The 25,964-nt window shown below is 42.2% G+C and overlaps 1 protein-coding gene across 1 annotated transcript in view; it reads right to left on the bottom strand.

Moving 5' to 3' along the window:
• Window positions 1-5,839: 5,839 nt before the first annotated feature.
• Fermt1 (FERM domain containing kindlin 1) overlaps window positions 5,840-25,964 on the bottom strand; it is a 31,330-nt gene continuing 11,205 nt past the window's right edge. Inside the window, exons 6-14 of the mRNA XM_076848964.2 lie at window positions 25,648-25,755; window positions 24,901-25,032; window positions 22,890-22,939; window positions 16,306-16,430; window positions 15,197-15,303; window positions 13,219-13,440; window positions 11,980-12,104; window positions 7,575-7,716; window positions 5,840-6,013 (exon numbers count right to left, since the gene is read on the bottom strand). Of these exons, the coding sequence (XP_076705079.2) occupies window positions 5,840-6,013; window positions 7,575-7,716; window positions 11,980-12,104; window positions 13,219-13,440; window positions 15,197-15,303; window positions 16,306-16,430; window positions 22,890-22,939; window positions 24,901-25,032; window positions 25,648-25,755 (1,185 nt within the window). The remainder of the gene's footprint in view (window positions 6,014-7,574; window positions 7,717-11,979; window positions 12,105-13,218; window positions 13,441-15,196; window positions 15,304-16,305; window positions 16,431-22,889; window positions 22,940-24,900; window positions 25,033-25,647; window positions 25,756-25,964) is intronic.

The following is a 25,964-nucleotide window of genomic DNA, read 5'->3' as shown; positions in this document are numbered from 1 at the left end:
AATCTCAGTTCTTTAGGGACGTTTCAGAGAGTTCAGTGGTAGCTCAGAGATCCAGGGCCCTTTCGTAGGCACCTGAACAGACCTCTGTCTCCAGTCAGTCCTTCCCTGTTCCCAGAATACCCCATCATTATAATGTGGCGCTTTCTGGAAGAGTGTCCTTGCACTATTCATGGTGGCACAGTGGGGTTTTTTTGCCAGCCAGGTGCTGGGCGCCAACCAGGTCCTGGGCTGCCAACGCATCACATCATTGAACCTCATTTGCTTCCCTGTCGCAGGCCTTGTTTAGGGCCACCAAGACCGTTTATGATGACATCGCTCTTGAATCAGAGGACACAGGCTTGGGGTTGGAACCTTCCCCTCCCCAGAGGCCTCTCTGCTCTCCTCACAGAGGGCTCCACCTCCTCCCTGGGGCCCAGTTCTGCATGCCAGGGACCTCTGGGTGCAGCCAAAGACCTCACCTCCTAACTTCCAGGGGTGAGAAAGAGAAACAGTATCTGCTGGGTTCCCACAGTGTCCCTCAGTGGGATGGCTGAGGAGTGGCTACAGGACTCTCCCTTGATACCAGCTGAAGGAGCTGTGGCATGCAGGGGAATTCTGAGTCTTTCCAAGGTCACCCAGTGAGTCAGAGGAACAGGCAAATCTGTTTAGTTAGAAGAATCTTTGTATTCTTTCCCACATTTGTTAATCCGGAGCATTAGTGAGTATACAGAGAGACCTTTGTTTCCCATTCTGTTCATGTGTTTGTCTGTCCCTCCTTCCCGCCCTTCCTTCCTCTCTTTCTTTTTTTTGACTCTACAGCCCCTTCTTAGCTAACTAAGTGCCTTCCTCCATCTTCTGTTGTTATAACAATTTACCTGAGACAGGGTAATCTATAAAGAAAAGAGAGGGTACAAGAAAAGAGGCTAAAATTTCTTGAAGTCCAAAAATATGGTGCCAACATTTACGAGGCCTTTGGTGAAGACCTTGTGCTGTTTCATGCATGGCAGGACAACCAAGGGCAAGTGCGTACATGCAAAGAGAGGAACGGACAAAAGGGGGATCTTGTGCTAACAACCCACTCTCACAATAACTAACTCTTTTTAAAAAAAGAAAAAAATTATTTATTTTTTTAGTCATACATGACAGTAGAATGAATTTTGACATATAATACATACATGGAATGTACACACATCAATCATATTGTCTATTCTATTCTGCTGCCCTTCCTATCTAATAACTAACTCTTATAGGAACTGCATTAATTCTTCCATGAAAGCAGAGTCTCCATGACCTAAACGCCTTTTAAAGGCCATATGTGCCTCACTTCCAATATTTTGGCCAATAAATTTTTATTTTTCATTTTTTGGTACTGGAGATTGAACCCAGGGGTGCTTAACCACTGAGCCACATCCCCAGCCCTTTTTACTTTTTATTTTGAGATAGGGTCTCACTAAGTTCCTTAGGACTTCGTTAAGATGCCAAGGCTGGCTTTGAACTTCCAGTCTTCCTGCCTTAGCCTCCCGAGCTGGGACTGCAGGTATGCATGACCAATAAATCTTGACATGAATTTTGGTGGGGACAAACCTACATATCCAAACCACTGCACTGAGTTTCAACTCAACATTCCAAGTTTGGGCCACTGTCAGGACATTCCTGAAAGTATTTTTGGGGCCTCCAAATTGGGTTCCCTGGAACTCTGGGCTCAGTTTTGGCATAATTGTGAGGGTTCTACCCTTCAGTTAGCAAAAAAGTATTCTCACAAATGAAGTCTGAGAACTTTCCATCTCAAGGACAGCAAGGCCAGCACGAGCACTTGTGAGAACAGAGAACTGGAGCCATGATTTCCCTCCCCCTCATCCTCACCCCATCCCCCACCCCCCCATTTTTTTTTTTTTTTGGTACCAGAGATTGAACTCAGGGCACTTGACCACTGAGCCACATCGCCAGCCCTATTTTGTGTTTTATTTAGAGACAGGGTCTCACTGAGTTGCATGGTGCCTCGCTTTTGCTGAAGCTGGCTTTGAAGCCCTGATCCTCCTGTCTCAGCCTCCCGAGCTTCTGGGATGACAGGCGTGCGCCACCATACCCAGCCCCGCTTCCCCTTCACATGGCACTCAATATTTCCACATGGCTTCAGTCAAACCCAAAGAGGGAGAGAAACCCTAACACAAGTGAGAGCCCAGCGCTGACCTCCAGATATTCCATCTACGGTTCCATCCACTTGGAGACAGGCATCAATAGGGGGAAGAGGGACAAAATAGCAAACAAGGATGCTTCCCCATCTCTCTGCCCACCGAGAGATTCTGGGGTGACAACGGGAGGGGAGGAGTCAGAAAAGTCACATTTATGTGGGAAAACAATGAAAATGAATACAGAAATATCAAATATAAAAGTGAAAAGGAAATCTTTCCAGTGAATTAAAAACAATTTTTACATAATTTCAGAAAACACAATGCTTTGACCTCTAGTGCCTCTGATTTAAAGATGACTTTTCCAATGAAAAGACTCTTCCTTTCTTTACTTTTTGGGCCTTGGGACTGAACATGAAACTTGCCAAGAATTAAAAAAAAAAAAAAACCCCAAAACCATAAAGTACTCTCTACATACCCCATTTCTCTGCCTATCAGACCTTTCTGGTCTGCCTCCACCTCCCCCAATTAACCGTGGCCAGCCGCTTTCCCTTGTACCCTGGCTTTTTCCCACCACTGTGACCCTGAGGTGGGAACACTGAGCCCCTGAACTGGGGATGGAGTGATAGGAAGGGAGTGTTTCAAGGCTGAGCAGGGCTGAAGGAGGAAGGGGAGGGTTTGCTGGGATAAGACACAATCTGGCTTTGGATCCTGGTTCCATTGTTCATTGGCTGTGTGACCCTGGGCAAGCTTTGTCACCTTCTGAGACTGGATTCTCCTTTGTAAATGAGAAAACTGAGCTGTTCTTACCCTCTTTGGGCCAGTGTGGGAACTGCACAAAGAGGTGCAGACTATTTACCCATTAGCAAACCTCCTCTTACTAAGAGGAAGAAGTACCCTCAATATTCCACAGCAGAATTGGAGACCTTTGGCTCTTCCTTTCTCCTCCTGGTTATTTATTTCTTTGCTTTCTGGAGGTTATTTATTTATTTATTTATTTATTTAAAGAGGCAGACCTAGAGAGGGACAGAGAGACAAGAGAGCCCATGGTAAGGCAGGAGAAAAACCAGGAAATCTGGTGACCAAGTCAGTGAGAAAAGAATGGAGGGCAGCAGTTACGCAGCGGGTTTCAAATTGACTTTTGAGGACCCATGTGATTGTCTGCCCCCCACACCCCCGGGAGAATGAGCTGGAATCAGGATGGTGAGGAGAGGCGCAGGTTGGCCCTGAAAGTTGCATTCCTCTTTCATAACAAAGAAAACATTCACCTTCTAAGAGACACTAACTAGATTGGACATAACTGGACTGTATTCAAATCAATGCAAACATTTACTTTAAAAAGTCATATAAAATAATAAAAAATAACCTGCATTTAGGGTAGTATCACAGCAAATGGTATTGAAAGACACACATTAAAATGTTGTTCATGGAAAGTCAGATGACTTTTTTTTTTTTTTTTTTTTGGTACTGGGGATTGAACTGAGGGGCACTCGACCACTGAGCCACATCCCCAGCCCTATTTTGTATTTTGTTTAGAGACAGGGTCTCACTGAATTGCTTAGGGCCTTGCAGTTGCTGAGACTGGCTTTGAATTTGCGATTCTCTTGTCTCAGTCTCCCAAGCCACTGGGATTATAGGGCTGTGCCACTGCACCCGGCATCAGATGACCTTTTAGACCCAATATTAAAAACAAAACAATAAAATCAGTCCTTAGTTTGCTCATTGGAACAACATCATTTAAGTGTTTCTTGTTATACTGTCTGTTCCTTTGGAATGCTGCTGTGTAATACAGAAGAAATGCGTCCCTCCAAACTGTAACAGAAAGTGTGTCAAACCCAGTCAATTCCTTTGAGTGTTTTCATGGCGAGAACAGCAACTGTGGTATGCTAAGGAAGAAGATTGTCCTGAAGGTTTGGTAATGTGGCCGAGCTTTCCTTGACAGCAAACAGGTAAAGTGAAATCAAGGAACAATATTTTAATGTAAGGTCCACCCTAATCTCAGACCTGTCTCACTTCTCAAACAACAGAGCCAGGACTCGAGGAAGGGCGGACATGAAGTTCCACACAGGACACCTTGCACTCATTTCTACATAACGCATTCCAAAGTAAGTCATTAGTCATGGTCACAGAGCACTTCTGGGCTTTAAGCTGGTCCTCAGATATTCAGCCGGTGCCTGGGAGGCTTTATGTGCCTACACCTCCAGGGAGAGACCAACAGGAATGTCAGGAAGGCAGCTCCTGGCTCAGGGCCACGGTGTCCCTAGCCAAGGCCATCTCTGTGTGGCTCCCAGAATTGCTGAGCTCTCCCTTCTCAGATGACTTTGTTGGAAAATAGAGCAACAGCTGAAGCTCGTGGGCATCTGGGCTCTGGCCAGGACCCCTGAGGGTGGCATCCCAAAAGAAGAGCAAGATGGAATCTGAACAGTTGTCTTATTCTTCCAACTCACGTTCTTTGTGTAGTGGGAGAACATTTTATAAAAACAGAATAAAACAGTATCTGATATTTCCCTTTACCTGTGGTCTTGTTTTTCACTTTCTCAGAATCCATCCACCTTTAATAAACCAAAACAGAAGATACAAATTCAGGCAGGCAGCTATTAATTGGCTCATGGTCAAGTCTCAAGGCAGGGATGTCACACTGCAAAGCAGAGAGAGGAAAAAGGGAGTCTGTTGTAGGCTTGTGATTGACCAAATCTAAAGGCCTTTAGGGAAAAGGCCAGAAATCCTATAAACATAGACACAAAATCCAGGAACTCGCTGAGGAACGGGAAGAACAGCCCTTCCCTTCCGTCCAGTCCAGCCAACAGCTCCGAGGCTCGCCATTCATCCACAGCTTGAACTTGGTGGTCTTTGAGAGCAAGTCTGTCCTTCTCTTTCTGACCATCTGGGATGAAGTCCCATTGGGATCTCGCTGTCAGGACGAGGTTTTTATGAACAGAACTCATGGTTCTTCCTAAGCCTAATCCACAGTAAAAGGAGCTGCGACATCAATCTCCTTCTGTCATTCATGTCTTCAAGAAGGACTTTAATGTATCTAAGGGACCTCTAGGAATGAAATGGGATTTTTGACCAAAGATTAATATCAGATGGGTCAGTGGTTACTTTGGCAGATGTCACTGTAGATGGATGACACTGAGGGCTATTGCTCTGAGCCCCAATTGTCAACCAGTACCACTAGGTAATTCTGCCCCTCTTCCCTTAACTTTTTGACCTCCAAGGAAAATGTGTGTGTGTGTGTGTGTGTGTGTGTGTGTTCCCTAGGCCATTTTGACAAGACGCAAGTTAAAATTAATTTCATTAAGGAAAGACCTATTTCCTTTCATACCTGAGTCTATGGAATAGGAATCATATTACACATGATTTTTACCCTTTTGTCTTCATTGCTGACTTAGCAAAGAGGCAGATAAACATAAGGCCAACGTGGAGTTATCACATGGCATGTGTGTAAGTCACAGAACCATAGCCACATAATGGCTGGGCCTCAGAGCAGTCTAAGAGTAGCACCCTGTCCCTCACCCACCCATGAAATAGGAAAGGCCCTTCTACAGCTGGTAGCAGAGGGTACCATAAGGAAAGAGACACGCTGGCAGCATGTTGAAATTGAGGCGAGGATCTGGGTGTTTGACGGTGAAGGTATGTTGTCTGTTAGCCTAGAATCTACACTCTGGACAAGCCACTGGTGCAGGAAGGACCCGACCTGTCCGTGTAGGCCCAGCAGGGTCTGCTTCACTTCAGTCCTGACCACCTGTCAACTTGTGAAAGAGGTCTTCATCGAGCGTTTCATTCTGGTCCTTGGAGCGAGTGGACAAGAAAATGTAGCCGCCGATGTACTCATGCACAATCTTGCAATCCGCACTCAGGCACGTAAATGCAACCTGGAAGTTTTGGTCAAACTCGATCATCACCTGGAAGAGGGAGGCATGGAGAAACTTAAATTCTGACAAAGCTGGGTGAGAAAGAAGCTGCTTTACTGAGTTGGGCCCTGGAGTGGAGGACCACTGAGGTGGATACTGAAGTGACTGACAGATGCATGTTCCCCTAAAAGAGCACAGAAAACCACCGCTTCCACTTAACATGTCTTTGCTCTGTGCGCCCCCTTGTGGTGTCAACTGATTTACACCGGGTTAAACATCGCCCAGCACATGCATATTTTCCCTCTTATGCATCTGCACATTTAGATAAAAGAACTTCCCAAGCACTCTTGTGTAGAGGGCAGGATGTTTTGCAGACTCTTCAGTGGAAAATAGAAGGCCTGCTAGAATCTCCTATAGCTACTGCCCCCTAGCTCTTCCCAGCTGAAAGTCATAAACTTCAAGCACTAGAAGACTTGGAGATTTCACTGGTTTTTATTCCCACAGAATTCCCACTGGAATCATGCATGGAACTTTCAAAATGGTGATTCCCAGCCCCATTCCGAGAAAGATGGATTTAATTGGTTTTGGGTGGTCTGGAGACTGGTATTCTCACACCCTTCCTCTCCACAAGGAGATCTTAAGTGCATTGAAGATTTTAGAGGTCTCCTTATCTTGGGCTTCCTTCTACACGTGCATGCCCAGGTGGTTGCTAGTACTGCTGAGAATAATCTAGAGGTCTTAATAAAAAAAAAAAATGGGTATTTTATTATTTCTCTATAATGAGGATTTTCTGCTGGACAAGTGATAATACTGAAGGAAAGAGGGAGACAGATACTATGTCAGCAACATCAGATGGTTCTACATCAGCAGGACACTAAGGTGCCTGTAATTTCATCTAGAATTTTTCCATGATGTAGGCTTGGTCTGAAGGCGGTTCCTGGGATGGGAGTTGATGAGAAGTTATAATTCAGGCAGAGGGTTTGAGGATCCATTGCAGAGGCTAATATTTTCTCAGTCATTCTGTATCTCTTTTGCTCCTCTCGTGGGTTTTTCCCCTCTGGGTCTGCTATGCTCTCAGAGACGGCGACTGAGAGTATGGATCCAAATCCAGTTACATCTCCTGGCAACCAGTGAGACAAGGCCTTCTTTGGATTTATTTTGCATCGTGTTTCTGTCTCAAGTAGCTTCTGCTAGGTAATGATTAGCTTAAATCTTATATAACCCTTATGCTGAGTCCATGGAAATTAACCCAACTGCTCTGCAGTTTTAGACCTATCTGTTGGAAGTCTGCACAGACACTAAACCATCTTGCAGTGGAATTCAAGAACACGTGGCCTGTACTTGTTGGGAAACTGCCAAGAATTGCATGTGGTTATTTTATTTTATTTTATTTTTTGTGGTGCTGGGGATTGAACCCCGGGCCTTGTGCACGCAAGGCAAGCACTCTACCAACTGAGTTATATCCCCAGCCCATGTGTGGTTATTTTAACAGACAATTACCACATACCTGTGATTTCTTGGTTCTAAATACAAGAACACCTTTTAAAAATCTGAATAATTTGCGATTCTGAGGGAACACACATTTACACTGAACACCGGAAGTTTACTGTACCTGCCGGATTTCCCAGTTGACATTCCACTGTTTTATGTTGGTGAATCTCCATGTCGTAATAGGGATCCCGGTGGTTGCATCAATTCTAATCAACCTATTATAGGAAACTCCCAGAATGTCATCTTTCTTGCTTCCTTTAAATCTGAAAAATATATATATATAAATTAATAAAAGCAACTAGTCATTCAACATACAACTTCTTAAAGACTGGATGATAATTTTTAAATGATTTAAGAAAGGGCAATAAGAGATTTGCTCAGGAGGAGGATTTCTTTTTTAAATATTTATTTTTTAGTTTTAGGTGGACACTAAAACTAAATGGTGGAGACCATTTATGTGGTGCTGAGGATCAAACCCAGTGCCTCATGCATGGTAGGCAAGCACTCAACCACTAAGCCACAATCCCAGCCCCAGGAGGATGTTTTTATAGGAAGGAATGGGGACTAGGAAGATGGAGATCATAAAAGCTATCCTGAAGATAATTAAAAAGTGACACTGGTGTCAGAGGAAAGTAAAATAAGAGGGAGTCGAATCATTTTATACAAAGTTAGCTCCAAGTATGTGTTCCGGGTACCCTTCTAGGCACTGGAAAGCAAACTACACTGAGAGAATATTCCTGAATAGTGGGAAATGAGAATCATGAGTATATATACACATGCCACAGACAGGGATTACTGGGAATGAGTTTGTTATCATTTATTTATTTTTTTATGTGGTGCTGAGATCAAACCCAGGGCCTCGCCCATGTTAGGCGAGCACTCTACGGCTGAGCCACAACCCCAGCCCATGGTTGTTATAATTTTAAACAGAAGGTCAGGGAAGGTCTTGGCGAGAAGATGACATTGGATTGAACGGTTGATGCCCCTGAGGGAGTGATCCATGTGGATATCTGGGGAAAGAGTTTTCCAAGCAGAGGGCCCAAGCACTTTAAAAAAAAATTTTTTTTTCATGCTCAAGAACCTGGCAGGAGGCCAGTGTGGTTGGCACAGTGAAGGAGGGGAGAGGAAATGTGAGGTCAGAGAGCCAAGGTCTTGCAGGCCATTTTCAGGATTTGGTGAGTTTGTTCTGAGTGCAACAGAAGCTGTGAGGTGGTTTGGAGCAGAGACTTGACATAATGTTATGGTTTACGGATGAGCTGTCCCCCAAAAGGCTACGTGTGAGACAAGGGTAGAGGTGAAATGATTGGGTTAAGAAAGCCTTAAGCTAATCAGTGAATCACATGAATGGATTAACTGAGTGAGAAAGTGTGGGCAGGCAGGGTGTGGCTGCAGGAGGCCGGTCTCTATGGATATGCCTTTGGGGTTTGTATTTTGTACCTGGTGAGCAGGGCTCTCTCTGTGTTTCCTGTTTGACCTGTTCTGAGCTGTTTTCTTCTGCCACACCTTTCCACCTCTGCTCTGCCTTGCCTCTGGCCCAGAGCTCTGGAGTTGGACCTTTGAAACTGAGAGCCCCTAAATAAACTTTTCCTCTTCTAAAATTGTTCTTGTTGGGTCTTTTGGTCACTATGGTGAAAAACCTGACTAAAATACATAGTCTGACCTAGATTTTATTTATTTGTTTATTTGGTACTGGGGATTGAACTCAGGAGTGCTTAACCATTGAGCCACATCCTTAGCCCCTTTTTAATTTTTTTTTTTTTTAAGAGACAGGGTCTCACTGAATTGCTCAGGGCCTCTATAAATTGCTGAGGCTGGCTTTGAACTCAAGATCCTCCTGCCTCAGCCTCCTCAGCTGCTGGTCAAGTGTAAGCTTGACACAGATTTTAAAAGGATCAGCAGGGGTGCTAAGTTGAGAACTTGAGGAACAAGGGTAGGTAGGGAGACCAAGTAGGATTACTCTGGATCTGGTCCCCAGTGACACAACAGTGTGTTTGTTTTAAAAGCCAGGCCAGTGGGATTTGCAGGAGACAGGATGTCAGTGCAAAAGAGACAGCTGAGTCAGAATGACTCCAAGGGACCTGGCCTGTACCTCTCTAGGGAAGGTCTGCCATAGGCTGAAATGTAGAGTAATGCAAAGGAGGGGGCAGGTTTTAGAGGGAAAGATCAGGAGTTTGGGACATGGTAAGATGAGGAAAAAAAATCCTAGTTCAATAAGCCATTTTCCACACTCCCCCCACTTTTTTTTTTTTTTTTTTTTTTTTTTGAGACAGGGTCTCACTATGTTGCCTATTTTGGCTTTGAACTTGCAATCCTCCTTCCTTAGCCTCCCGAGCAACTGGAATGACACCTGCATGTCACCACATTCAGCTTGTCACATCTTTTTTTTTTTAATAAAAATGTCTTCATATTGCTCTTAATGTTGACGTTTCTAGAATCATTCCCACACCTTCTGTTGTTTGCTCTGCTACCTTAATACTTAATATCACGATAACCACCCCCGCCCCCTTGTTCTTTGTGGTGTGTGTGAGAATCCAGGAGCACTCTACCACTGAGCTACATCCATCCACAGACCTTTTTACTTTTTTATCTTGAGACAACTTACTAAGTTGCTGAGGCTGGCCTTGCACTTACGATCCTCCTACCTCAGCCTCCCAAACTGCTGGGATTACAGATGCACGCCACCCTGCCTGGCATTGACCCACTTCTTGCTTCACCTGCTTCTTTCTTCCTTGAGTTGCTCTACAGCCTCCAGGGAGTTGTGAAGCACTGGTCCAGGTTTCTTGGCATGGGGAGATTCCTCCAGCCACCTGCCATCCTACACGGGGAGGTCTGCTCTAGTCCTTGCAGATCTGGGAAAAGGCAGATCTTTACTCAGCCTGGGACTGCTGCCTCAAAGCCTCACCTCCATAAACAGATGCTGAAGGTGACATTACATGTGGAGGGAAGTGAAGGGGGAAATAGTGTAAAGGAGCGATGGTCATTGGAAGATTGTTCAGGGCCCCTCTGCACTTCACAATTTATCCGGCTGTTTCACAGGATTCTCTTAACAATGCATGTTCAGGATGTCCACTGAGCAAGTGCATCAATGAAATGCCCGAGGTCCCAGAGCTAGCAGGGGCAAAGGTGGGACTGGAAGTTGGATCTGTTTGTCTCAAGTGTCCATGTTCTCTCCACGATGTGGGGCTGACTCGTAGAATTATAGGTGAGGGGCCAGGAGCAGTAGTGCATGCCTATGATCCTAGGGATTCAGGAGGCTGAGGCAGGAGGATCAAAAGTCAAGGCCAGTCTCAGTAACGTAGCAAGTTCCTAAGTAACTTATTGAGACCCTGTCTCAAAATAAAAAATGAAAGGGGCAGGAGATGTAATTCAATAAGAGAACCCTGGGTTCAATCCCCAATGAAGAAAAATAAAATAGAATTATAGATGAGGTGTATGTGTGTGTGTGTGTGTGTGTATTAACACACGTGCATGCATATACACTGGTGTCCTGTACGACTCTGTTCTCCCTTGCTCTTTTGCTGAGGTAAATAAAGAAGAAAGAGTTGCTTTTTTTGGGGGGACAAATATCAGGGATAGAAGTTAAAGGAAGTGTTTCAGGGAATAAAAACGTTTGAGTAAACTCCCCTGCTAGCAGATATGGGAGAAACAGGGTCTTTGGAGAGAGCCAAGAAATAATAAAAACATTTTCATATAAGTCAATGCTTTAAAAATACAAACCAATCTTCCAATTCCCAAGTTATAAAATGAGAAAATGACGCTATCCTGCAGGATTAAATGCAAATTTTGCTTAAACACCAGCCTTTCTTATTAAATGAAAAAAATCAAATTTGATTTGCAAGCATGCTTGTGGATGCACTTTGGGAAATAATTTATTGTATGGTGATGCAGAACCATCATGCTCGCTGGAGATTACCAATGAGGACACTGGATTCTAGGCCAAGGCCTGCCCCTGCCTAGGAGATGAACTTGGACGAGTCCCTTAAGGTTTTTTCCTATATCCCAGTGTTCTCACTGGTCAGATACACGAGGGCAATGGATGAACCACCTATAGGACTTCAGATGCAGAAACAAGGTTGCTACTTGATAAGGCTGGGTGAACCTAAGACACAGGATTTTTAGGGGCCTCTGTATGGAAACTGGAAAACTGTGTAAAGCCACACCATGAGACATGGTGTGAGATACACAGTAAGGAAGAGGAGACGGACAAGAAAGGAATCCCAGATTTCATAAAATCAATAGCTGTCTCTTTCCTTCTGGTTTTTCAAAGGTAGTTATTCTCCTAAGAGAAGGAACATCTTTTTTTTAATGTTTTAACATTGCCTTTCCCACATTTTGCTGAGTTTGGGTGGTGGGTGGTTCTGGTTCATGGACGATTTTTATGAGCATTTGAAAACATGTGGGCCATCTGTAAAAGGGTAACATTCTAAAATAAGAGTTCTGCATTCTCAGTGCGAATACACTGGGCTTCCAGAACACCACCCAACACTGGAGGGAAAGGGAGAGAGGCACGGGAACGCTGTGATCACCTGACAAGGTAGTAGGTGAGGCCGAACTCAGGTAGGGACTGCCATGCCTGGATGAACCGCAGCTTGGCTTCAACCAGGGGCATCGTGGCCACGTTCTGATGGGCTTCCATGATCCGCGCAGCCAGCTATGAAGAAAGAGGAGACATCAAGCTTCTGCTGCATTCCCATCTGCCTGTCAGCATCCCCTCCAGATTCCCAGTGACAACAATAAATGCCAGGCCCAACTGCAGATCCACAGAGACTGTTCAGTCTCATTCACTCACACACACACTTTCTCTCTCTTTCTCCTTCTTTTTCTTAGAAAACATAAAAATCACTAGGGAGAAGGAGGACTAAGATCAGCCAACCAATAAGCTTCTCATTTTCATGCAGATGGAGAATTTTACATCCCTTTTCTGGGTCTCCAGTGTGTCCATGGACAACAAGCTCATCTGTCCAATTTTTTAATTATTTCATTTCTAGTGCATTGTAGTTACACATAATAGTGGGGTTCATTTTGACATCTTCATAAACGCATGCAACATAGTTTTCTCCATTTTCGATCCCCAGTACTATCCTCTTCTGTTCCCTCCTCCCTCCCCTTGAGCCCCCTTCCTCTACTTTACTGGCCTTGCTTCTATTTGTTTGTTTATTTTTTAATTGATGCACTATAGTTATATGTAAAATTGGAATGCACTGTGATATATTCATACATACATGTAGCATAATTTGGTCAACTTTATTTCCCTTGTTTTTCTCTCATCTGCCCAACTTTTAATCTACTCTTATTGGAAACATAATTTTAATTTTCAATTTGTAGGGACTAAATCATTTTATTGCTAATTAAGTTCAATCTGGAACTATCAACCTATTAATAAAATTAACAGTAATTTAGCTGAGTGCGGTAGTGTACACCTATGTAGTCCCAGCAGCTTAGGGCTGAGGCATGAGGATCATGAGTTCAAAGCCAGCCTCAGCAACTTAGTAAGGTCCTAAGAAACTCAGAGAGACCCTGTCTTTAAAATATATATTTAAAAAATGACTGGGGATGTGGCTCAGTGGCTTCAATCCCTGGTACCAAAAAAAAAAAAAAAAAGTAACAGTAATTTCATAGCAGCTTCTAACTAATACCCAGTACATAGTCAAATTTCCCCATCAACCTATTTTTTCCCTGATAATGGCCCTAATCAGATAGAATTCTTTTTATTTCAGAGCATAAAGAATTTACGCAAATGAATGTCTCGTCAAGATGAGCAGTACCTGCTTAGATTTGTGTTTTTTTGCACACCGAGGTGACACAAAACATTCTGGGTTCATGTCCATGCTTTCCAGACTGGAAGTCAACTGAATTGAGGACTTCCGGTTTTTCATCCTCAGAAATGAAAGGATGTTGAGGACCTCTGGCTGGTAGGAGCTGTCTGCCATGGTTTTGCCCTTTGATGCCAAGATGCAGGCAGCCATCCATTGGGCATATTGATTTTCCTGCAATAAAGCCAGAGAGCTGAGAAGCAAGTTCAAGTCCAGTCCAAAGTCAACCTTGTTATAAACACAGAACTTCGGCTCCATAATCCCAAACCAACAGTCTCCGCACCAGGAGAGATGTGAATTGGTACTTTCTGAGTGGCTGTTAACCGTCTAAAGTAACACCCAACAGTAGCTGTGTTGACTGTCTAGATGCTAAGGGGCTAGAGGACAGGAACTTGAACTTCAATCCATTCTGTACAGGGACTTTGCATTTAAAGATGATCCAAGGAGTGCCCTGGGGCACAGGCAGGTGAAAGTCTAAACTACAGAGAGCCTTGTTATTTTCTTTATTTTTCTCCTCCTCCTCCCTCTCCTCCTCCTCCTCCTCCTCCTCCTCCTCCTCCTCCTCCTCCACCCCCTCATCCTCCTCCTCCACCTCCTCCTCCTCCACCTCCTCCTCCTCCACCCCCTCATCCTCCTTCTTTTTAAAAAATATTTTATTAGTTGTTGCTAGACCTTTATTTATTTTTATGTGGTGCTGAGAATTGAACCCAGTGTCTCACATGTGCTAGGTAAATGCTCTACCACTGAGCCCCAGCCCCAGTCCCATATTGCGATTTTCATATTATGTCTCATCTCTATGAAAAAAGAAAACAATGAAAAGAAAAATCATTCCCTGATTCCCTGCATTATTTGTCCCTGGCCTAAACTTAGTAAAGATTCTAATCACAAGATAGCAATCAGGGCCATGGATGGGATCTGAATCAGTTAGTGGTAGTTTTTCTAATGTCCCTTAATGTCTGAGCTCATTTTTCACTTTGAGAGAGAACAGGTGTGGTCCCCAGCAGCTGAAAGGTATAGTTAAATAGAATTCTTCAGAGCAATAGTAGGTGTGGTATATTGAGATATTGGCTTCAGGTTCCAACCTCCTGGTATCCATACCCTTTGCCATCTAACTGCATAGTGCATCCCACCTGAAACAGAATACATTTCCATCCCTTGACCTCCACCCACACTCATGTGATTTGCTGTGGTTGATAGAATGCGGGTGGGAGTTACAGTAAGTCAATTTCAAGTCCAAGCTTTAGGAGGCCACCCATGTTGTCAGGTGCCCTCTTGCACTTCTCCCATCACTATGAGAAGAGCGTGCTTCAGGCAGCCTGGGACTCAGAATAAAAAAATCTACATATGTCAGCTCAACCCCTGGTAAGGAGATAAGCCTAGCCAGGCTTGTGGCTTAAAACACATCTGACCAACTGATACCAGCTTAGAAGATCAGATTCCTAGCCAACTTGCAGATCTTCCAGAAACAAATGTTTATTTTTGAATGTCACTGGGATTTTGTTATGATGTGATTTTCGTTACAAAACAATAGCTGACTGACTCAATTGTGCTTTAATTTGAGAAAAACATCTGATAGATGTTCCCTGATCTAGTATAATTCAACTAAGAATTTTCCACTTTAGGATGGTGTGAAAGCATACCATACAACAAGCTGTTTTTCACTTTTAGCACAATATTCAATAAAATATATATGATATTTAGCTTTTTACTATAACATAGGCTTTGTGCTTGATGATATTGCCAACTATAGGCTAATCTAAGGGTTCTGAACACATTTAAGGTAGGCTATGCTATAATATTTGTAGATTAGGTATAATTAAATGCATTTTCAACTTAATAATCTTTTCAATTTAGGGTAAGTCAAGAAACATGTTTTGTTCACAGGCTTAACAAAGGCAAAGTGAGGTAAGAGTTTTGTAGCTTTACTTACGTGGTCACATCTCAAATACACTTCGTTCATACCATCAGCAACTGGGATTAGTAACTTGATTCCAAATTTTCTGCCTGCTACATTCACGTCTGGCGCAACTTCACAGCCTGAATACAAAAGACAGGGACAAAACTCAGTTGTGAGGAATCTGTTGCATCAATATCAGGCATGACATCTGAAACCAAGGCTTTCAATGTGAGCCCCTCACATCTGGTTCTCTTCTGAACACGGAGGAGCAAGTGATGCCATTAATTAGAGGAGAACGAAATAAAACTTATAAAGAATTAGCATGGATAAAGAAAAATGATTTTCTTAAATTAGAAAAAGCTGAATTCATTCTTTTTTTTCTGGATGATGATGGCTATCCTAACTCTTAGGAACAATTATGGATATGGACTTGAAAAGAAATCAGATCAGAGGTAATTCTCTGATTGCTACCATGATGAGAGGTAAGTGCACTGGTTAATTAAATATTTCATTTAATATATGGTTCCAGAGATTAGAACGGGCACTGACAGATATTGAATCATACATGACTGTTCTTAGCTTTAAAAAATCTATTTATTTTTGGTTCTGGCCACCGAACCCAGGGGTGCTTAACCACTGAGCTCCATCCACAGTTCTTTTTATTTTTTTAAAATTTGAAACAAGGTCTCCATAAGTTGTCAACACTGTCTCAAACCTGCCATCCTCCTGCCTCAGCCTCCTGAGTTGCTGGAATTATAGGCATGCGCCACACACCCAGCATTGACGTGGGGCTGGGGCTTGAACCTAATGCTTTCTCCATTTTAAGCAGATGAACAACCACTGAGCCCCAGCCCCAGCCCAGACTGTTCTTAAACTTAGAAAGGTTTTCAGGATCTTACATTGTCTCATGGATACCAACTGTCACCACTTCACAGACTCTGGACACAGTGGGAAAGAAGGGGCAGCAGAATATGAATATCCATGTTGACTAGACCACACCCAATGTTCACGTTCCATCAGGAAGAGGAGCTGCCACGTGGAAAATGGTGACACCAGAGGTCCCTCCAGAAGTAAACCGTGAGCATTCTGTGGGAATCTTGCCTTCCATCTGCAAGCCACCATGAGCGAAGGGATGCTCTTACCTCTAAGATTGAGTTTTTCTATGGGTTCTCCTTGTTCAAGTTCCGCATTTTTAAAGTAGGTTATAGATGTGTCTTTAAAGACGAACCAATATTGTTTGAAAGCTTTTAATAATAGCTTCTTTGGCCTGCAAGTTAAAGTACAGTTAACATTTCAGTCACTATCCGGAGCTGCAAAACACAGTGCAGGTGCTTCCAAGACCCCGTGGGCAACATATTCTTTTTTTTTTAAATAACAATTTGCAAATTGCTCGCTCTCTCTCTCTCTCTCTCTCTCTCTCTCTCTCTCTCTCTCGCTAAATATGTGCTCTACCACTGAGCTGCATGCTGACCTCACTAACTCATTTCTTTTTTTTTAAATTGTTGATAGATCTTTGTTATTTATTTATTTATTTATATGTGGTGCTGAGAATCGAACCCAGTGCCTCACACATGCCAGGCAACTGTGCTATCGCTGAACTACAGCTCCAGCCCCTCACTAACTCATTTCTAAAAGCTAGTAACGGGGTGTGGCTTTGCTAGGCACAAGTTAACACAGTTAACACAAAGGCTCAGGAGTTAGACCTCTTGGATCCACATTGTGGCTCTGCTACAGCCTTATCTTGTGTTCCTGAGAAAGCTATCCCACCTGCCTGGGCCGCATGTACTGCCCCTCTGTGATGAGGGCAATTTCAAATTCACACAGCATTATGAGGACAGAAAGGAGCCGTCTATGTGAAGTGCTTATCTCAGTGCCTGAGATAAGGCACCAGGGAAATACTTGACAAATTGCTTTGATGTAATTTGTCCCATGTGACTCTGGCAACGTTTGAATTCACTGCATACTTCCTGGAGCCACCTTTTCTGCACAGTTTTCTCCTAACCCTTAAGAGAAACAAACAGAAAATGCCCAGTAAAGCATGGAGATCACCAAAGTCTAGAGCTCATTTCTGTATAAAAAGTAATATGGAGATTCCTTGGCAAACTGGGAATGGAACTACCATTTGACCCAGCTATCCCACACCTTGGTCTATACCCAAAAGGACTTAAACACAGCATACTACAGGGACAAAGCCACATCAATATTTATAGCAGCACAATTCACAATAGCTAAACTGTGGAGCCAATCTAGATGCCCTTCAGTGGATGAATGGATAAAGATAATGTGGCATATATACACAATAGAATTTTACTCAGCAATAAAAGAGAATAAAATCATGGCATTTTCAGGTAAATGAATGGAGTTGGAGAAGATAATGCTAAGTGAAGTTAGCCAATCCCAAAAAACCAAATGCTGAATGTTATCTCTGATATAAGGAGGCTGATTCACAATGAGGTTGGTGGGGGAAGCATGGGAGGATTAGACAAACTCTAGATACAGCAAAGGGGAGGACGGATAAGGGAGGGGGTAGGAAAGATGTGGAATGAGATGGTCATCATTACCCTAAGTACATGTATGAAGACACAAATGGTGTGATTCTACTTTATGTACAACCAGAGATATATAAAACTGTGCTCTGTGTAATATGAATTGTAATGCATTCTGCTGTCACCCATAATAAATTAGAATAGAACATATTTTGGAGAAAGATTTTCAATAGTGGCATCTGTTAGGGCCAGAAAAGTTTGTGGCTTGGGCTAAACAAGGTCAGGATTGCCAACAGCAGGCCTGATGGTTGTGTTATTCAAAATAGTTAATATGAGTGAGACCTGGAGGTAGAAAAGAGTGTATAGATAGGCAAAGAAAAGAAAGTAAGAGTTATATCTGGTTCAGCAGAACAATCTTGGCCTTTGGGATTAGACCAGGTGTCTCATGCTGGGAGTAGACTTCTGTATTCAAAAATGGGAGCAGGAGGCTAGGTCTGGTGGTGCCTGCCTGTAATTCCAGCAACTCAGGAGGCTGAAGCAGGAGGATTGCAAGTTTGAGTCTAGCCTCAGCAACTTATTGAGGCCTGTCTGAAAATAAAAAAATAAAAAGGACTAGGAATATAGCTCAGTGATAAAATGACCCTGGGTTCAGTTCTTGGTATTGAGAGAGAGAGAGAGAGAGAGAGAGAGAGAGAGAGAGAGAGAGCGTCTGATGTTAATGTTCTCCTGCAGAATTTTGGAAAAGTCTTTGCTTTTTTTTTTTTTTTTTTTTTTTGGTAGTACCGGGGATTGAACCCAGGGGTGTTCAACCACTGAGCTACATTGCAGTCCTTTTTATTTTTTATTTTGAGACAGGGTCTTGCTAAGTTGCAGAGGCTGGCTTCAAATTTGGGATCCTCCAGCCTCAACCACCCAAATTGCTGGTATTATAGGCATGTCTACCATGCTTAGCTGGTCGAGTCTTTTAATATGTCAATACTAGTCTTCCCTTAGCTAAATGTGTTAGCCTTAGCACAAAGTTTAGGGAGAATATGTTCATCTTAAAACAAACAAACAAACAAACAAAAACCTCAATGTACTAAAGGGGAATAGTGTTTTAAAAATATGAAACAAATGTGAAGATCATTCTACAGAATTAACACATCCAGGACTAAGAAAAACTACTATATTAAAACAGTATTTATCATGCTGTGAGATGTAGCTAATATAATTCTGAAGAAAAAAACTCAAAAGACTATTTGTTTAATATTCAGATTCTCAGTGCCTGATGGTATTTTCAAAATAAAATCTAAAAACACAGCTTACAACCTAAAGATGAAGATCCCAAAGTCTTAGTTTAATCCTAGGTATCGAATTATTTCTCTTTAGAATTAAGTACATCAGGGCATGGTGGTACAGGCCTGTAATCTCATTACCTGAGAGGCTGAGGAAGAAGGATCCTAAGTCAAGGCCAGATTCAGCAATTTAATAAGAATTGTCTCAAAAATAAAGAGGGCTGGGGATATAGCTCAGTGGTATAGCATACTTCCTGGAACTCTGGAGGCCCAGGTTCAATCCCCAGAACCCAGAAAAACAACAAATCAAGAATGAAATCCTTCTTTTCCATTTTAACGGATATTTGAGAGTATCAAAAGATCTTATACTTCTTTGACTATCTCCATGGTCATCATTTCTATTAAAAATATTTTTTTGGTTGTTGATAGACTTTTATTTATTTATTTATATGTGCTGCTTATAATTGAAGCCAGTACGTGTGAGGCAAGTACTCTTCCACTGAGTCACAACCCCAGCCCACGGTTCTCATTTTTATTGGGAGCTTATTTTTAATTTTTAGAAAATATTTTGGCACTAGGGATTAAATCCAGGGGTACTATACCACTGAGCTACATCCCTAGTGCTTCCTTTAAAAAAATACTTTTGTTTTATTATTTTTAAAATATTTATTTAGTTGTAGATGAACACACAGTATCTTTATGTATTTTTATGTGGTACTGAGGATTGAACCCAGTGCCTCACACATGTGAGGCAAGTACTTTACCACGGAGTTACAGCCTCAGCCCTTAACTTTTATTTTAGTATTATTATTATTATTTTTGTTACTGGGGATTGAACTCAGGGGCACTTCACCACCGACCAAGCCACATTCCCAGCCCTATTTTGTATTTTATTTAGAGATAGGGTCTCACTGAGTTGCTGCTGCCTTGCTTTTTGCTGAGGCTGGTTTTGAATTTGTGATCCTTCTACCTCAGCCTCCTGAGCCGCAGAAATTATAGGCATGTGCCACTGTGCCCAGCCCCCAGTTCTTTCTTTCTTTCTTTTTAAAAAAAATTTAGTTTGAGGCAGGTTCTCAATAAGTTACCAAGGCTGGCTTTGAACTTTCAATCCTCTTGCTTCAGCCTCCAGAGTTGCTGGGATAACAGGTATGTGCCACTGCGCCAGCAGGACCTCATTTTTTAAGTAATTAATGTTTTCTACAGAGCCCTGTGCCTGCCTAGTTGTGGATATTTCCCTCTGAATATTTTTACAGCTGCATTTGCTAAGGCTTCCTAGATTTTGTGGTCCCAGACCAGTTTCTATTTAATTTTCCCTCATCATATAAGACATTTCAATTCCTACCTACATCTGTGTGTGTCACAAGCCTTGGATCTGATTTCTCAAGATAGACTTTTCATTTCCCACACAGAACTCAGTGCAAGGATGAACTTCCTTCCTGCTTTCTTGGGCTGATGGTAATTTCTCTATTCCCCATTAAATAGAGAAAACAGCCACTGCAAGTCTGCACTATTAGGCAGGTGCTTCACAGGCTTCCTGCTTCATGTAGGCCATAACGTTTATTTCCTATCCCTACATGGAAATAAAGTATCAGCCCCAAGTCAGGAGAACCTCTATCCATGCCCTTAAATCCTCCTTGTGTGGCTGAGGCTTCACTTGGAGAACCAGGTCCCCTCCTGATTTTCTGAAAACCTGACATTTCTCAGTTTCTTTATGATCCATATTGTATTTACGATTTTTTTATTCCCTCCAGCATTTCTATGTCATTATAGCAGGATTGGGGATTGCATTAGACCTGATGTCATGTTGTTGGAAACCGAAGCCCACATGTTGATGGGTTCTGTAGATTTTATTTTGAAAAAAGAAAGAGGTTTATTGCAAATGAAAATAAATAAATAAATAAAAGGACTAGTCCAATACTCTCATTGTGAAAAGGAAAGAAGCCCCGGGAGATGAAGGACCTGCTAGTGTTCACATTCTTCCTAGGAATAGAGCTATTCTCCCAATCCCCTCCCCGCCCCTTATCTCCCACTCCCCCTCTGCTTTCTTTCTTCAGTTCTTCCTCCCATGAATTGTATTATACATTACATCCGGGGTCTTGAGACCTCTGGTAGATAAAGTGCCCATGGGTCAGATACAATGGCAATTTTGTGAATTGAGTGTAACTGTCACACCATACGCTATTCGGGTAGCATAGGTGAAGCAGATGTGAGGACTTCACTCCAACCTGTCATCTCCTCCACTGAAACTTCTAGAACACCTTCAGGAAGGGTCCTATCATCATTTGGTTATGAAGAGCTGGGTTTATTCTACAAAGAGAGTATGGCCTTTCAGTTTCATTGCAGAACAATTATGAATATTATATCAAGGTATATTTGTGGCTTCAAATAATTATTTTTTTCTTTGCCACTCTTGACTATACCAATAAGTCAGTTATGGTTACAACTATTTATATGACAGATAATAAATGAATGACCTTGTTGTTTGAGGCCACACCTATAATCACATTAAAAAAAAAAAAAAAAAAAAAAAAAAAAAAACCAAAAAACCTAAACAAACAAACTGGAAATCCAGTGGCAAATACTGAGGGAGGGGGAACGCCTGTCAATCAGCGGGATCTCCTAACTAACGCCTGTCAATCAACAGAACCCCTGGCCAATCCTGGAGTTCAGCCAGCTCCCCTGACCAACTCCAGTGGGACAAGGGAGCCTAAAAATCCCCTTTCCTGTCCCAACCCCTTCCTGTCGTGAGCCCCATAAAATCCCAGTCCGGTCAGGCTCCCTCGGGGTTTCTCCTCAGACCCTTCTCCTGTCCACTACCTCTGTCTGATCGAGTTCCGTCTGGGAGTGATATCTCCAATAAAGCCTCATTCAGTGGCCTCTTTAAATCCGCCTCCTTTGATTGCCGCCCGCCTTTGCCTGATCTTACAGTTACCTTTGGACTCTTGTTTCTCGTTTATGCCTGGTTCATGGTTCTTCTTTCCAAGTTTTTGTTTGCATCATGTATTAGCAAAAGTAACCTGCATGTCTTTTAAAGCCAGCTGCCCCCAGTGAAGTGTTGGTTTGTTAAGAAAAGTCAACAAACCATTGAGTGACTTAAGTAACTGATAGACCTTCAAAAGGACTTATTTCTTTCATCCTAACATGCCTAGGTAGCCATAAAGGTGGCGGTTTTTCTTTCCATGAAAACAAAACAAACAAAACAAAATGTTAACCTTCTCTGCCTTTTTTTTTTTTACCCCCCTGGTACTGGGCATTGAAGGTAGGGGCACTCCACCACGGAGCCACCACCCAGGCCTTTTTCAAGTTTAATTTTGAGACAGAGTCTCAGTAAGTGGTCCAGGCTGGTCTTTAACTCCTGATCCTCCTGCCTCAGTCTCCTGGGTATGTGGGATTACAGGCACCCACCACTATGCAGGACCCCTCTGCCTTTTTAACAGTTTCAGATCAACTACCATTTTCACAAGGGAGAGGAGATAAACAAAGTTAACCACTCTCTCTATAAGGGCAGGATCAAAGTTCTGCCACAGTACTGTGTCAAACGGTGTCAGAGTCCTGAGCCTACCGGGTGGAACCTGCTAGAAATGCTAACCTGGTATGTATGTTCATTATTACTGATGCTGGTGATGTTTACACCACTGTTTAGTGAGTAAGTACTAAAAGCCAGGTAACCATGTTAAAATGCTTCATTTACATGATTTTATTGAATCTTCCCAAAGAACCTAACAGGAGTTATATTCCCAGCTTATAGCTCAGGAAACTGAGACTCAGAGGCATGAAAATACTCCAGGTCACCTGGCTAGTACATGTGGTGGAACTCGGTTTCCATCCACTGCCTATGTGACACCAAAGCCCATGATCTTACCTTTGAATGATGAACTTGGCTAACAGATGTGCAATTTACACTTCTGAACTCTACCTGCAAGGCTTTGTTATGGGGAATTCCTTTTCTCCTTAAAAGCTACTTACCTAAACAATTTGAGATTGTCTGCAAGCTTGGGGATGTCAGTAATGTCCTCCTAGGGAAAATAGATCACATTTCACAAGCAGGAATTCCATAGGTGGTTCTGATCCTCTACATCTGCACTGTCCAATATAGTAGCCCTTGCCACAGATAGATTTTTAAATTTGAATGACTTGAAATGAAACAAAATGATAGCCAGGTGCAGTGGTGCACACCTGTAATCCCAGTGGCTTGGGAGGCCAAATCAGGAGGATCACAAGTTCAAAGCCAGCCTCAGCAACTTATTGAGGCTCTAAGCAACTTATTAAGACTCTAATAAAATATAAAATGGGCTGAGGATGTGGCTCAGGGGTTAAAAGCCCCTAGGTTCAATGCCTGATGCCAAAAAATAAAAAAAAAATCAAATGATAAAACTCTGTCCTTTAGTCACAGTAGCCAGATTTCCAGTAGTTACCTTTAAAGGGGAGGGGAAAGTTGGGAGTGGGATGATAAATTGGGGGCTCCTGAGGGGCTAGTAAATTTCTATTTCTTGATTCAGGTGTTGACTTGGGTGATAATTTGACACTCATTTGTTAACCTATACATTGATATGTTTTTCACTTTTCTGTATGTAAAAAGACGATTCAGAAACTTGACCAACATTCTCTGTATTCATTATTCAAGTTGAAAATTTGAGTTAGAAATGACTACTTTTTTTTTTAATATTTACTTTTTAGTTGTAGTTGGACACAATACCTTTATTTGTTTCTATGTGGTGCTGAGGATCGAACCCAGGGCCTCACGCTTGCTAGGTGATGCGCTACCACTGAACCACAATGCCAGCCGGAAATGACTACTTTTATGTGCAGAATATTTTGTAATTTTGTGATAAAGCAATTGGCTACCCATCTAAGTCACTGATTTATTGTTCAAAAGAACTGGGTTCAAAGTTCATTCTGCCATGTAGGTGACTATTTTCAAACTGAGAAGCCTATTGTTTAGTGCCACAGACTGAGGGAGGAAGGAAGGAATTTTCCATTTAATCCAAGGAGGATCACTTCCCTTTTGCATTTATTCAGCACAGAAAGGAGTCAAAAAAGATCTCTAATTTCATGGGGTCTGTGTGAGACAGAGCCCTGCATCTCCACAGAACCTTGGCATTTAGTTGTTCTGGGTATTTACTCTTGCATGACACTACTTTCCTGTTAAAGCATTTAATGATAAGAGAACACAGAGTGAATGAATGTGTAAGAATACAGTTCACTCACTCTTATTCATTCTTCCTATTTAGATCCAATTACAATTGACCCACCTTTCTGATTAAATGTGATTAAACGAAAATTACTCCCATGATTAAAGAAGTTAAACAAAAGGTGCCACTCCATGAATGAATCAAACTGGGGGTGGAGGGTGGAGATTATAATTATAAAGCTGCCATTCAGCCACGTTTCAGGGTTAAAAAGCAAGGGGTCATACGTGAGTTTTATTTCTTTATGTTTTCCTGGAAAGTTTTTGTTTTATTTATTTCCTGCAATTGAAAAGGTTCAGGAATGTTTGAAAATGCCCCAGTGAAAGATCCTAATTTCTGTCAATCTTGCCCAGTGGAAATTTATAACCAAGTAAACAGATAAGAAGACTAGATCTGCAAATCATTTCCTCTATTCTCACAGCTGCCCCAAGCCACAGACAGGGTGGTTCTTTCTAGACTTAAGAGATCAATTCCATGTTCCACATTAGTGGAGTTCTCAGCAGCCTTCTCCTCACACCATGCCAACTTACACCCGGGAAGGAGGACAATACAAAAAGTATTGTCATTAGTTGTGATGAAAATATCTTATAGTCCCTTGTAGAACTAACTCGAGAAAAGCTAGTCAGTTCTTGCTAAGTTTAAGTTTGTCCCATGAAGAGCATATTCCCCCCACATTTTTCAAAATAAGATAAAATATTCTCTTCTTTCTAATTTTAAAGCATCCATCCCCACCTGTCAGTCAGTAGGAGCAAAACCACGATGCTGGGCTAACAGAAGAAAGTTCATACCAAAGTGCTGTCTGCTTTTCCACCTTCTAGGGTCACTTCCAAATTAGAAAGGGCAGCTTCCACTTCGTCAACCTCAGACTCATTTGTAAAATCCTGTACCTCAGCCGACATTGACAATTTGCTGATGTGATACTAAAACAAAAACAGAGGTTTTAGAAATGTTATAAACGTGAAAGGACCATTAGTCATTTCTTCTTTCAATCAATTCCCCTGGAATGCTGAACATCTCTTATAAGGAAGTCTCCTGCCTATGCAGGGAAAACAACATTTTAATTGGACTCATTCTGAGACTTAGAGTTAGTCCTGTTCAAACTTGATTCTTTCCCATCACTGATGGGACTGGTGGTAGAGGAGAGATCAGATTTGCAAGATGAATGCTTTACATAGGATGTGTGTATATGTGGACTATGAGGAACATCTTAAATTTAAATTGACTCTCCTCATTTTTATTTCTTTCACCAAAGAAACAAACAATGCTAGGCATGGTGGTGCACACCTGTAATCCCAGTGACTCGGGAGGCTGAGGCCAGCCTCTGCAACTTAGTGAGGCCCTGTTTCAAAGTAAAAAATAAAAAAAGCTGGACACATTTCTCTGTGGTAAAGCACCCCTGGTTTCAATCCCTAGCACCAAAAAAAAAAAAAAAAAAAAAAAAAAAAAAGCAAAAGAAACACATAGTATAAAGAATGGGAAGCTTTAAGCAGAAGAAACCTAGTTTCTTTCCAGTTATGAGAACCCAAGATCTCTACCTGTAGTGCTGCAAAGATCAGCATTTCTTCTTCTGTGCAGTCAATTTCTTCTAAGAGAATAGCCCACCTGGCTTGTTCATAGAGTTGGTTTATTCGGACAGCATCATACTAGAGAAATAAACAGATGTGTGTGTATATGTATATATAAAGGCTTTTTTTCATATCATACAATACAAAAATTCTGGAATAACTGAATCCATTCTCTGTGAATCAGATGCACTAAACCTTAGTTCAGGTAACTGAGAAGAGCAGCTCTGTCTTTCCATTGCTCCTGCTCATTTTGGTCCTGAACTCAGAACTTAACTTTCTCTAAATAT

This window comes from Callospermophilus lateralis, chromosome 3 (assembly GCF_048772815.1).
Source record: "Callospermophilus lateralis isolate mCalLat2 chromosome 3, mCalLat2.hap1, whole genome shotgun sequence".
Taxonomy (NCBI): domain Eukaryota; kingdom Metazoa; phylum Chordata; class Mammalia; order Rodentia; family Sciuridae; genus Callospermophilus; species Callospermophilus lateralis.
The sequence above is the reverse complement of the archived record's forward strand: the minus strand, read 5'-3'. Positions and strand labels throughout refer to the sequence as shown.